The sequence below is a fragment of the Heteronotia binoei genome, chromosome 8 (assembly GCF_032191835.1).
Source record: "Heteronotia binoei isolate CCM8104 ecotype False Entrance Well chromosome 8, APGP_CSIRO_Hbin_v1, whole genome shotgun sequence".
NCBI classification, from domain to species: domain Eukaryota; kingdom Metazoa; phylum Chordata; class Lepidosauria; order Squamata; family Gekkonidae; genus Heteronotia; species Heteronotia binoei.
Genome location: NC_083230.1, coordinates 81,972,139 through 81,986,796, shown reverse-complemented (window position 1 = coordinate 81,986,796; position 14,658 = coordinate 81,972,139). Strand labels below are relative to the sequence as shown.

Sequence of the window (14,658 nt, the reverse complement as noted above, 5' to 3'; positions counted from 1 at the left end):
TGTCTCACTAATCTGTTAGAGTTCTTTGAGGAGGTGAACAAACATGTGGACAAAGGGGACCCAGTAGATGTTGTTTACCTTGACTTCCAGAAAGCTTTTGATAAAGTTCCTCATCAAAGGCTCCTTAGTAAGCTCGATAGTCATGGATTAAAAGGACAAGTCCTCTTGTGGATCAAAAACTTGGCTAATTAATAGGAAACAGAGAGTGAGTATAAATGGGCAATTTTTGCAGTGGAAGATGGTAAGCAGTGGCGTGCCGCAGGGCTCAGTACTGGGTCCCATGCTCTTTAGCTCAGGGGTGTCGAACTCATTTGTTATGAGGGCTGGATTTGACATAAATGAGACTTTGTTGGGCCGGGCCATGTCATAAAATGTAATGCCAGGTCGCGGACATATAAACTGTATAAAGGGGGTGCAGACAAACACATTTTTTTTTTACTTAAAACATTTACTTTTTTTTACTTTTGCAATATTTTGTTTTATAGTCTGATAAATGTAATCTCTTGCTATGAATTATTGCATCAAAAACTGCAGACAATGTCTGTGCTGTACCAATCTTGAATATGCTGTTCAAGTGTTGTTCAAGTATGCACATCTGTAAGTTGCAAGCCTACTTTTGATTTATAGACATTCATTACAAAGATCTCACAGTCAATGCTTTGAGCCTCAGACCCAGAGGAAAACATGAAGCAGCTGTGCATTGTGAGCTTTTGTAAGTTGCATTGTGAGCTTTTGTAAGTTGCTTCATGTGCTGGTCAAGATTATGTGAAGGCACCATGGCACAGACTGAGAGCTATGTGCTTGTCTACAAAACTATAGTCTTCCCCAGAAAAATAACTACAACTCCTATGTGGCAGTGCAAGAACAGAGAGACAGCCATGTACAGTGGTCAGTATCAGCCTAATATCTGGGAAGTCTAAGTTCAAGATCACCAACCAAAGGAAAATGTGAAAGAAAAATCAAGGGAAATTTGTTAAGTAAACCTGGGCTGGACACACTTAGCCTAACCCTGGCTTGTTATTGCTCTTTTAAACAGTTCACATGCATTCCTATTGAGAAAGACTGGAGGGCATGAATATAGGAAAAAGAGGAGGGGAAATCCGTTGTACCCATAACAAGCCCAACCAAACTCTCTGTAGCAAGGCAAAAAGTTCATACCTTCAGTGAAACACTGCTAGTCTTAAAAGTGCTTTCTTTGTATTTCTCCCGATGGTGGGGACTGGGCAAAGGAAGCTCTGGCTCTTTCCTTCCTTCCTCCAGGGCACAAGGAGAGGGAGGAGCCTCAGCCAGGAAGGCTTGGCTCAGTAGCTCTGCAGGGTGATTAATTGAGTCTGGCAAACTTAATCACTCAGCAGAGTTATAGAGCCAGGCTCTTTCATTAGCTAAGGCTCCTCCTCTCTCCTCCTCCCTTTGGGAAAAGGGAGGGGGAGAGAGAAGGAGCCAAGAAAGGCTGCTTTGCTGGCTGGGGAGAAACACAAAATGGCGACCAAACACAGCAGGCAAGGTAAAATGAAGCAGACAGCAGCCAGTTGCTGGAGGGCCTGATTGAAGCCCTCTGTGGGGCGCATCCAGCCTGTGGGCTGCATGTTTGATACCCCTGCTTTAACTTGTTCATTAATTATTTGGAGTTGGGAGTAAGCAGTGAAGTGGCTAAGTTTGCAGCTGACACTAAATTGTTCAGGGTGGTGAGAACCAGAGAGGATTATGAAGCACTCCAAAGGCATCTGTTGAGGCTGTGTGAGTGGGCATCAATGTGGCAGATGAGGTTCAATGTGGCCAAGTGCAAAGTAATGCACATTGGGGCCAAAAATCCTAGCTATAAATACAAGTTGATGGGGTGCGAACTGGCAGAGACTGACTAAGAGAGAGATCTTGGGGTCATGGTAGATAACTCACTGAAAATGTCGAGACAGTGTGCGATTGCAATAAAAAAGACCAACGCCATGCTGGGAATTATTAGAAAAGGAATTGAAAACAAATCAGCCAGTATCATAATTTTGTTGTCCAACTCTTTGCGACCCCATGGACAAAGTCACTCCAGGCCCTCCTGTCTTCCACCATCCTCTGAAGTCTGCTCAAATTCATGTTTGTTACATCAGTAACCCTATCCAGCCATCTCATCTTTTGCCGTCCCCTTCTTCTTTTGCCTTCTGTCTTTCCCAGCATCAGGGTCTTCTCCAGGGAGTGCTCCCTTCTCATTTGGTGGCCAAAGTATTTGAGCTTCAGCATCTGACCTTCCAGGGAACAGTCTGGGTTGATTTCCCTTAGGACTGACTGACTGGATCTTCTTGCAGTCCAAGGAACTCTCAAGATTCTTCTCCAGCAGCACACCTCAAAAGCATCTATTCTTCTGCGCTCAGCCTTCCTTATGGTCCAGCTCTCACAGCCATACATTACTACTGGGAATACCATCGCTTTGACTATACGGACTTTTGTTGACAGGGTGATGTCTCTACTTTTTATTATACTGTCCAGGTTCGCCATAGCTGTCCTCCCAAGGAGCAAACGTCTTTTAATTTCATGGCTACAGTCACCATTTGCAGTGATCTTGGATCCCAGAAATGTGAAGTCTGTCACTACTTCCATGTCTTCCCCTTCTATTTGCCATGGTGTGATGAGACCAGATGCCATGATCTTAGTTTTTTTGATGTTGAGTTTGAAGCCTACTTTTTGTGCTCTCCTCTTTCATCCTCAACAAGAGGTTCTTTAGGTCCTCCTCACTTTCTGCCATTAGAGTGGTGTCATCTGCATATCTGAGGTTGTTGATGTTTTTCCCGGCAATCTTAATTCCAGTTTGTGCTTCATCCAGGCCAGCATTCCACATGATGTTCTGTGCATATAAATTAAATAAGCAGGGTGACAATATGCATCCTTGTCAAACTCCTTTTCCTATTCTAAACCAATCAGTTGTTCCATATCCTGTTCTGACAGTTGCTTCTTGACCCTTATACAGGTTGGAACTCTCTGTCTGGGGCAGTGATGCCCTGTATTCTTGTGCTTTGGGGGGGGGGCACAGTGGAAGGGCTTCTAGCCCCACTTGTGGACCTCTTGATGGCACTTGGGTTTTTTGGCCACTTTGTGACACAAACTGTTGAACTGGATGGACCATTGGCCTGATCCAGCATGGCTTCTCTTATGTTCTTATGCACATTTGGCAACCATCCCACTCCCGTACTCACCACATCCTCTGGAGTTGTTGAAGCAGCTTAGAAATCTCCATAGCGCTTCCCTTCTGCCTTTCCCAGCTGTCTGAATGGCCAGGGAGTCCCTGGGAAGTGCCGCTCAAGTGCTTGAGCAGTCTGACTGCTCCTTCAGAGCAGCCCGTCCCTGTCCAGACAGTAAGCTGCACACAGTCTGACCACCCCCAGGGCGCTTTCCTCTCTGCCGGATTTCTTCTGGGACAGGAGGCTGATACCTCAAGCTGCTGGTCTGGACCCCACCTATGATTTTATGAACCCTGAGCAAGAATGGAATACTGGCCACTGAAGAGTATTTATGTAATTTGGGTATCATGCTCGCTTCTTTCAAAGTGGTTGGAAGTACTTCCTTCTGCAGAGATGAAGTTATTATTTCCTGACCTGGATTGATAATATCAGCCATTAAGGGCAAGGGTTGAGCCTAGTAGTGGTGGGTCTGAAGCCACTTCAGTAGTTCATTGGGTCTCATGAACTAAAAGACATCCATGCAACAAAGACAAATTACCGTATATATTTTGCAAATTACATATATAATTTGTCTTTGTTGCATGGATGTCTTTCAGTTCATATATATATATGTCTGTGTGTGTGTGTGTGTGTGTGTACTTTAGCATCTACTTTGTGGCCACATACAAGTCTTGTCTGTTTGTCTTCATTACACTTTGTTGGGACTTTCTTCTGTTATACTAGTGCATCATTATTTAGTTATGTGGAGTTCTCTGTTGTAGAGCTGTGATTGTATTACTTTATTCTGGTCTTGTTTTCCATTTGCTGCTGCTTGGTTTAGGTTGATTTATGAACTTTTTCAGTGGTTATTTTAATTATTGATTGCCTTTACAATTGTATGCTGTTTTGCAGTTATTGGATCTGCCTCTATCAGCCTTGCCCTTGATAGACAGCAAAGAAAAATACTAATTTTTAAAAGGTATACCTGTTTATTCTCTGGTACACTTTGGAAGGTATGCTTCCTTACATGGATGAAGGTGCTCAAGTGAATGAGCAGCTTTGGGAGGAAAATAGGCAGGACTCAGATAGACAATAACTGGTGGCATTCTTCTTTCTGTTGGCCCAGATCAGAAAGTCAGGAGGACAGAGTGAAGAATGGAAGATTTAACAGTCCTCAAAAAGGTTCTATGAATAATTGAAACTCCAGAAGCAAACTGACAGGTGCCCTATGCTACCTTTTGATAAGTCAGGAGTCTGAGGCTTTGAATTGACCTCAGAGTAGTGTTCAAGATCAGAAGAGACTATTTGATCATTGCTCCTCAAAGCACATTATATTTACATTCTCATGAATACTTATTAATTGATGTTCCAGAAACAAGCTCAGCCTTCTGCTGGTGCTAATCTCAGGAGTGAAGATTTTCAACTGATCCCAAGAGCTAGGTTTGAATCGAAACAGTCCTATTTCAATTTTTCCACTGAGATCATATTAATCTGCAGTCTCATTCCTTCTGAAAATCAAAACCAATATGCATACGTGTCTTTTAATTTTTGATTTGGTGCATGTTTATGGCTTCATATTAGCATTCCCAGAAGTGATGAGGGGTGCCTCCTAAATTGTTGCAGAAGGAAAGATAATCCTAACTGATTTAAGATATGTGTTTTGGCGGTAACACAAATTATGAAGCCAGAAGGCATAAGAACATAAGAGAAGCCATGTTGGATCAGGCCAGTGGCCCATCCAGTCCAACACTCTGGGTCACTTAGTGGCCAAAAAATAATTATTATATATTTATACACACACACACACACTGTGGCTAATAGCCACTGATGGACCTCTGCTCCATATTTTTATCTAACCCCCTCTTGAAGCTGTCTATGCTTGTAGCCGCCACCACCTCCTATGGCAGTGAATTCCACATGTTAATCACCCTTTGGGTGAAGAAGTACTTCCTTTTATCCGTTTTAACCCGACTGCTCAGCAATTTCATCGAATGCCCATGAATTCTTGTATTTTGAGAAAGGGAGAAAAGTACTTCTTTCTCTACTTTCTCCATCCCATGCATTATCTTGTAAACCTCTATCATGTCACCCCGCAGTCAACATATCTCCAAGCTAAAGAGCCCCAAGCGTTTTAACCTTTCTTCATAGGGAAAGTGTTCCAACCCTTTAATCATTCTAGTTGCCCTTTTCTGGACTTTTTCCAATGCTATAATATCCTTTTTGAGGTGCGGTGACCAGAATTGCACACAGTATTCCAAATGAGACCGCACCATCGATTTATACAGGGGCATTATGATACTGGCTGATTTGTTTTCAATTCCCTTCCTAATGATTCCTTCAGATTAAATACTCCTACCCATCCTCACCTTGCTCTCCTTTTTCTTTTCCCATTGTTATCTTCTACCTTTGCATCATATAAATTTGAAAGCCAATTGAGATGTAACATACAGTGTTTATGCAGTGAAGTTTTGAAGTGCTCTTATGAATGTTAACAAGCAAAGATGATACTCCAGAATGGTTTTTTATGGACTTTTACTTCTGTGTTTTCTATTGTACATTACTAATTGTGAGATAATCCTCAGCAGGGCTTTTTTTGTTTTTAAAAAAAGCCCAGCAGGAACTAATTTGCATATTAGGCCACATCCCTGACATCACCATTGTTTCACACAGGGCTTTTTTGCAGAAAAAGCCCAGCAGGAATTCATTTGCATATTAGGCCACACCCCCTGACATCAAGCCAGCCAGAACTGCATTCTTGTGCGTTCCTGCTAAAAAAAAAAAAAAAAAAGCCCTGGTCCTCAGAAACATTAACTGGGCAATCAATTTTGTTGTAACTTTCCCATGCTTATGTTCTCATGGAATCACTTCAAAAGGCATTACACAAGACATGGGAACTTTTATAAGAATCAACCTGAAGATGTTACAAACCTGTAGTCTGCTGAGTCTAACTATAACTTGTCCCACAAATCTGCACCATGCAAAATTTCTTCTTGAATATTTGCTAGACATTCCATTTCTTTTTTACCAGATTGCCATTGATGGGCCTTTTGTATACTTGGAGGTCATGCTCATTATTGCCTCCTCATTCCTTTGTGATACTTACTTTATATAAAAATTATGAATGGAGTCATAATCATTTTAAATTCTTACACAGCTCTGCATTCTAAGGTCTGTGTGTGTGTGTGTGTGTGTGTGTGTGTGTGTGTGTGTGTGTGTGTAGCAAACGCCATCAGTAGTAAGGGGGAAAACGTATTGTTTTTCATCATTAGGTATGTGTGTATTTCTAAAACAATAAATCAAGGGAGTTTTAATTCCATATTAACAGCAGTATAATTACTATCCATTTATATTGCTGATAAAAATCAGGGGCCCTGCAGCTAATTCTGCTGGTAATTGGCTGTGTGCATAGCACTATTCTCTTGCTATTAGTGATATGTAAGCAGTTTTGGGCATCTTTCTCTCCAATTCCCCCCCCCCTTCTTCTTGTGACATGGATTAAAGAAAGAAGGTAATTGTACATAACAATTGTTCTGCAAAAGTTCTCAAGATGTCTTCTTGGTAATTGATATCCATACCTACACAAATTCATTTCCATTTTCTGAGTGTCCTATTTCCTTTTCCTCCAGTGTACTCAGTTCCATGTGCTCTTCTGAGCTCACAGAGTCCTCTATTCCCCAAAGAAGGAACAGAATAACAGAGGAAAATGAGATGAAATATAAAGCACAACTTGATGCGGCTAATTACTTGACAGTGGGCATAAAAAGGGGATTAACTGGTGCCTCAAGGGATTGTCACTGAATCCTAATCTTATCTTTCCCTCTCCCTTCGCCTTCCCCAGCCATCTGAAGTAATGAACTAGTTATAAATAGCTAATTAGTTAATTATATGCTGGCCTACATGCAGTATCTTGTAACATGTAATTCCCTGGACCCCTGCAGTAGGGAGTCTCAGCTGAGGAGGGAGAAGCAGGTGGAATCGTTTGGGGGAGGGATTAAGGAAGTGATGGATGCTCAGAAAGAGTTACAGCGTTTAAGTGACCCTGGAGAACACAGGAAATCTGATTAATTTTGCTACTGGTTTGTGAACCTAAGGGACCAATGGGAGAAAAAAAAATTCCAAAGTTTCTTCATCTGATTGTTTTTTAAAATGTTTATCTTGGATATTTTAAGGCAAGCAAGATTCAAAAGAAATAATATGTGAAAAAAAATGTTTTTGACAAATTCTCAATACATTTTCCAGCCAGATTGAATCAAGACCTAGGTTTCCCATCTCATTTCCCATGCTGATTTCTCCATGCCTACTACCTCTCTACATATCTCTAATCTAATCACACCTGCTGTTGTCATTTGCCTGCTATTGTCATTTGGCATCTAAAATCACTCCACTTTCCAATATATATAGGACAGGTAGACTCACATTCTAGCTGTATCTGAAGAAGTGAACAGTGAGCACTTACAAAAGCTCAGGCCATATTTAGTGACACCTTAAAGACAAATATATTTATTGTGTCACATGCTTTTGCAGACCAGAGCCCTTTCATCGAATCAGAATCATGAGGGTGACCTTCAGTTTCTGGTTATGGGGAGGAAGAAGTTAATAGTATGGCTGTGATATTTCTGTGTAAAACTCAAATGTACTACAGCTAAGCACATGCTATCACACCGACCTTCCTGGAACAGGATTTGTGGAATTTTAAGAAAGTAATTTGCCAACTCATTTTTTTTAACTAATTAGTGGGGGGGGGGGGGGCGTTGCTGTCCTAAAATTTTAAAATCCAGTACATTTACTATAAATTAGAAGTGCTGAGACTGAGTCCCTTGAAAACTCTGAGCCTGATTTTTAGAGAGCTTATTTTAGGTGCCATATACATAAAGGATTAGGAAAAAGTAGTGCATGGGTAAATTTAGGCAGGATTAACCATTAGGCCAAATATGCTATAGAACTTCAGACTTAATCCTAGTTCAAAGTTACAAAACTGTAGAAGGCTTCTTTGTCTGCCTCCATTTGAATTTCCTCCAAGATTTTTTCCTGTAAGATCTCCCCCCCCCCCCTTTCCCCACTGTTCCTATTCTTACTTTTCTCTTTTACTGCTTTTTCTCTTCTACTTTACCACCACCCACTGTCCTTTGCCATGATCTTCCTGGCCCTGTTCCCTCTTGCAGGCATGCGGATCCTGGTGAATTTGCTGCTGGACACTTTGCCCATGCTGGGGAATGTTCTGCTTCTGTGCTTCTTTGTCTTCTTCATCTTCGGCATCATTGGAGTGCAGTTGTGGGCTGGGCTGCTGAGAAACCGCTGCTTCATGGAAGAGAACTTAACAATGTGAGTGAACAGCAGATAACTCTTCCCACTCTTCTGCTGCAAAGCCTCCTGTGTCTTCTTCCATCTTTCTTAGACAGCTTCTGCACAGGAGCAGAAGAAGGTCTCCCCTTCCCATGGAAGCAACAGTGAGCAGTATGGGAAGCAGGCAGGAATGGTGTCTACATCCCCCTTCCTGGTGCCATGCTCTGCCGAAACCTTTTTCTGTCTCACCCCCTTTCCCTGGGTTGCATCAGCACAGAAATGCCAACATGACAATTGTGAGAAGCCCTTCCCTTCACCATGACCCAGCAACCTATCATTTCCCACTTCAAGCTGTACCATGGTACAGCTTTGAAACAAAACCAGTTTGTTAAGGGCTACAGATGGGGGGCATCCTGCAGTCCATTTGAGGGGAACTCCCCTTGGGGAACCAGTGGCTGCTCTCTCCCCCCTACCCAATACAGTCATACTTGAAAGGAACATTTTGCAGAGAAAAGTACTATTTAAGTGCAGAGAAAAGTACTATTTAATCTTTAACACATTTTTCTTTAAACCCTGTTAGTATCATTAACACAGAAATGACCATTTTAATTTAAATACCAAAACGACTGTTTAATTGGAATTACCTAGTGAAGGTACAGTATATTAATCACCCATCTTTTCTGCTACTATGCATTCCCCTATTTCAGATGTTGCTTAGCAACCTCCCACATGCTTCCTCATGATGTCCTGTGGTGTTAGTATAGGTGTCAGATGTGAAGCTTTTGATAACTGTCAGCAGTAGGGCAGTGGAGAAGGCTTTTGGTTGGTTGCCTTGAGTATCTTGCTGTTGGTGCTTAGTGATGACTAGACTGACACTTGAGTTCTGCCCATTTTATAATCCATGTTCTGTCATTTCAAATGAAGTTCAGTGTATGCTAGGAACTAATTTGTGCTTCTTGAAAAGCTGCAAAAAGTTGCATTTAAGATTATTCTTTCAGCTTTAATTTTTAATGTGAGTTCACATGAATTGGTTTCTCCAAGTTTTCTTCTACAGTTTAAACTCTGGATTCAATATTATGGGAATCTTTGCTGTCAGGTGTTATGAAATAAATATGTTAAATGGTCCCATATACTCGCACCTCACCAGATTACCCATTTGCTATTAAAATGTATCTCTTATGAATTTTGGAATGATGTGCAAATAAGTCTTCTTAAGTATGGGATATGTGTGATTTTTTAAAGTAAGTTTTTGCACTCTCGCTGGGCCATCTCGGAATCTTCCTTCTGCTCTTTTATTAACTTCCTTTTACTTTTTTGTTAACTTCTTTCTTTTCTTTATTTTTAACAGAATGGGCAGTTCAGTGGTGGAATCAGTTGCCCAGGGGTCTTGTGAGTTCTCCCTCCTTGGAGTCTTTCAGTAGAGACTGGATGATTCTTTGGTAGGGAAGCTTTAGATCATCCTGCATAGTACAGGGGAGTGGAATGGATGGTCTGTAGGCCTCTTCCAACTTTTTGATTCTATTATTCTGATTTCTTACCTAGCTCTAACAACAGTTTATTGTGTTATCTGAATTGGCAAACAGGTTGTACTTGCCCTTCCAATTAGAATCAGAAGCCCATATAACATTTCCTCACACTTACCTTTTAATTTTCTTAGCTGGGCAGTCCTTTTCCTTGTTCTTTGCCCAGTTGTTTGAATGTATATAGATATATGCTGGCGAAGAATTGAAAAATCCTTTGTATATGTTAGTTTATGGAACAAAAAATGCTGATAGTAATTCAAAGCAAGCAAACTGCTTTATTTCACTTTTGAGGGAAAATGGTCAGCTAAGTATCAGGTTTAGAAATTGGCAGGTCAATAGACAACAAGAGTGAGGTAACTTTGCATAATTATAAACAATAGATAGTTTGTCACAATAAGAGTGCATTTACACTACACTAACTAATGTGTTTTACATCCAGATATTTGGTGTTCTTACACAGTAAAAATCCAGATGTAAAACGCATTAGTTAGTGTAGTGTGAATGCACACTAAAGTAGCTGTTTGGTACTACAAACAGGCCTGTGGAAAAAGATCTCTTGCAAGTCACTGATTAAATAAACAGGCATAAGCTTATTTATCTCAAAATTATTTACAATGCAGGGACATACATACAAATTCTAATTTTCCTTCTTTGTCACTTGATAGGGATCACCCCCCCCCCTTTTAGTAGGAGCCATTTCCCTCAGGGAAGGACTTTTTGCTCACTTCCCTATTTCAGGATCTTCTCTCAATCACTGACTCAGCTTAACTGAACTCTAACTGAACTAACTGCCACTCTCAACTGGAACTCTTAACTGTCGCTCTTAACTGAGTCTCTCAACTATAGAATACCATTTGAATCCCCTATCACTCAAGGTTTTCAGACTGGATTAAAACATTAACTATTCACTGTTCATTACACCCATTTAAATCATGGTTTTCCTTTTTCTCTGGAGGGCAAGTATTAATCAAAATTTGCCAGTTTGGATGTCACAACATAAAATGGTTAGTGCTAAACAAGAAATGAGTGGAGGAATAAGGGATGGGCCACCCTCTAAGACATTTCCTATGAAACTGGATTTTGATACTTTTTAATAATTTGCTTTCCCCTGTTGTAATAGATTGCTCAAAAGACATCACGACACTCTTGTTCTGCACAGACATTCTTAATGTTAATGATTACCATAAATAATTTGGTTTTTTGTGTGTTCTGTTGTTGACAGACAAGGTAACATCACCCTTCCCCCCTACTATCAACCTGAGGAGGACGATGAAATGCCCTTCATCTGTTCACTGTCTGGAGATAATGGTATCATGGGGTGCCATGAGATTCCTCCACTGAAGGAGCGGGGCCATGAATGCTGTTTGGACAAGGATGACTATTTTTACTACATCTCTGTGAGGCAGGAGTTCAACGTCAGCGGCATGTGTGTCAACTGGAACCAGTATTACAATGAGTGCCGCACAGGCAATTCCAATCCACATAAAGGGGCTATCAACTTTGACAATATTGGCTATGCATGGATTGTTATATTTCAGGTAATCTGAGTTGGGATTTCTAGGACCCAGAGATAATTCTGTATACCAGGCCTGCACAACTTCTCAGCAGTGTATTCCCAGTCCTTTATGGAAATGTTAGAATCCTCTGTTATTCACATGGTGATAAAATAGGATTGGCCTTTGAAGTTAGGGTTAAACCAGTGGAAGGATAGAGCTTTACATATTTTGTGGTACAGCTCTTTTTATCTGATTTTAAATTCCTAAACTCCTAGTTCTCAGGGGACCTTTGGGACAGAGTGAGCTAGAAAGTCACCTTAATATTAAATAACTGCATCCATGACTTGCTAACGTGTGTTTGATAAATAGGAGAACACTCCGTGAGATCTTTAACTAATATCTATTGAAAACAATATTTTAAACAATATTTTAAATCACAATATTTCCACATTAATTTGAAATTATTTCACAGTCCATTTTACAATATACAATGTTTTTCTTCGTTTGTAGGACTTCCTGAAGTCCAATTCACCAATGCAGGTGTGATTGTAGTTCCCAAACTGGTGTGGCTGCAACTGGACTGCTGCTTCTGTCTATTTTCAGAGAATCCTTCAGGCAGTTCACCAAGGGATACAGTTTCAATTTGGCTCTGCTCTGCTTATCTCCAGGGATCAAGCACGGCTCCACATTTCTCTTTGTCCTTAGCTTCCTTTGAAAGGGCCCTTTCTCTGAAAGTGGACAGAACCAGCAGTCCATTTGCAGCCACACCAGTTTGGAAACTACAATCACACCTGCATTGGTGAATTGAACTTCAGGAAGTCCTACAAACGACAAAAAATAATTTCAATAATTTCAAATTAATGTGAAAATATTGTGATTTAAAATATTGTTTTCAATATATATTAGTTAAAGCTCTCACGGAGTCTGTAGAATCTTTCGGGCTCAAGTGCCGTGTTCTACTGGAGAAAGTTTTCCTTCCAGATGTTTCGTTCTCAGCTGCGGAGAACATCCTCAGTGGCGTTGCAGCCAGAGCAGGCGCTCTGACCTTCTTGGCTGCTGTGCATTGAGTGGGGCTAGGGCTGCTGGAGAGCTGCTATTTCTAGGCTGGAGGGGGTGTGGTGAAAGGCAATTGGTTTGTGGATGTGCCCATTGTTTGGTGGGGCTTCTTGGAAGGGTAGTGATAAGGAAACTGGCTGTTGAATGTGACCATTGTTCTGTGTTAATTGCTGGGAGGGTTGGAAGGGGTGTGAAGATAAGGAAGATGGTTGCTGACTGTGCTGATTGTTCTGTGGAATGTACTGGTTTTTCTGTGACTTTCTGCAATGTATAGTCTGTAGGGTGTTTTGCAGAGCTGGGCACCAAGATTGGTGGATGAAAATGCCTTCTTCCTTTCTGTTAAAATTGTGCTGGTGTTTGTAAATCTCAATAGCTTCTCTGTTCAGGCGGGTATGATAATGTGAGACCATAGAAAGGACTTCAGTTCTTTCAAAGTGGATGACGTGGTCTCCTTCAAGAAGGAGACCACGTCATCCACTTTGAAAGAACTGAAGTCCTTTCTACGGTCTCCTTCAAGAAGGAGACCACGTCAAGAAGGAGACCACAATCAAGGCCTGGAGATCTTCCACTTTTATAGCTGGTCCTCAGCTGGCAGAGATCAACTCCCCTGGAAAAAATAGCTGCTTTGAAGGGTGGACTTTATGATATTGTACCATGCTGAGGCCCCTCCTCAAACCCTGCCCTCTCCCAGATCCACCCCCAAAATCTCCAGGTATTTTCCAACACAGATCTGGCAACTCTACCAGAACCTTCCAATACAGCTGTGCAGAAAATGGTGGCTGTGAAGGGTGACAGAAGGAAAAAGGTGGTAATATTGATGGGACTTAGGAAAATGAGCACCTTCCTTTCCAAAAGATGTTCTTCCCAAATGGATCATATCAAAGCAGGTTTGGGAAATTATATGCTGGGAATGGGAGAAGGAACATTGGAACATCATTAGAATGTAGCGCCATGTGGGAGTTCCCAAAAAAGTGTTCTTGTTTGGATGTCAAAGGAGAGAAAAATCTCCATGTAGAAGCAGCCCCTCACATTGTTTTGGTGCTAAAGAGACAGCAGCTCTAATTGTGTTGCTGTTAAAGCAATTGAAATGTGTTGTGGAGAGAGACTGTTGTCTACCTGGTGTGTGTGAGCCACTGGCAATAAAGTAATCATGGGAATGCACTCTGAATCCTTGTGATGATTTCCCTTGATGTTGACAACAGCCAAGAATTGAAAGGCATGATTGGGCCAACATCAAGTACTCTCACATTGATTTCAGTTGGGAGAGTTAAGGACATGTTTCTGTCTCTCCTACTAAAATCAGAAGGATGTGCAAATGCTTATGTTTGGTCAGATCATGCACTGGAATTTATAATTCTGATACAAATGCAGAGTGCCCAACTGTTCCCCACAACAAAGCTGCCAATCCTCCAGACATACCATTTATTTATTTTTGTATTTATTTATGGATTTATTTATTTATTTAGAGAGGCAGGTAGAGGCAGGCAGTCCCAGACTATGACTGGGTACAGATGGTCAGCTTGGTGTGGCAGCCTCCCATCCTGGAAGTAAACTGGTGGACAGAGAAGCACCCTGGGGTGGTCAAACGTTGTGTGGCTGGCCCCGGAATGGGGATGGGCCATGCATTCCGAGAAGTGGTCACACTGCTCATGTGCTTGACCACTGCTTCCCTGACACTCCCGGGCCATTCAGATGGTTGGGAAAGGTACCCTGGAAGCACCTTGCCAATTTGCCACAGATTTGCTACTACTTTGTATGTGGTAGCTTTTTGAGGCAGCAGGACAATGGGTAAGGATGGGGTGAGGGTGGGAGCAGGGCGAGATCCAGATGTGCACATTTGAATGTTCTTTTTTGATTCGGTCATGGGGCGTTCCTAAGGCAGCTTATACTGGCCGTCTGGACCCAGGCTATTAGATGCAGAGAATGGCCTTCACTTGCAGACTAAAAAAGATAAAAAGATAGTGATAAGAAAAATCCATAATGGCATCAATAATCTCTATTAATGTGAATAGACTTAATTCTCCTATAAAAAGGAGGAAGACCTTTAGATATCTAACAAAACTGGAAATGGATATAATTTGCTTACAAGAAACTCATATTTTGGCAAAAGATCAACATTTTTTGAAAAATAAGAAATTTGACAATTTGATCATAGCA

At 41.4% G+C, this 14,658-nt stretch overlaps 1 protein-coding gene across 1 annotated transcript in view; it reads left to right on the top strand.

Annotated features, from left to right (window-relative positions):
- Positions 1-14,658, top strand: part of CACNA1I (calcium voltage-gated channel subunit alpha1 I) — a 537,094-nt gene that overhangs the window by 402,577 nt on the left and 119,859 nt on the right. Inside the window, exons 6-7 of the mRNA XM_060245420.1 lie at positions 8,306-8,465; positions 11,172-11,487. Coding sequence (XP_060101403.1) covers positions 8,306-8,465; positions 11,172-11,487 — 476 coding nt within the window. The remainder of the gene's footprint in view (positions 1-8,305; positions 8,466-11,171; positions 11,488-14,658) is intronic.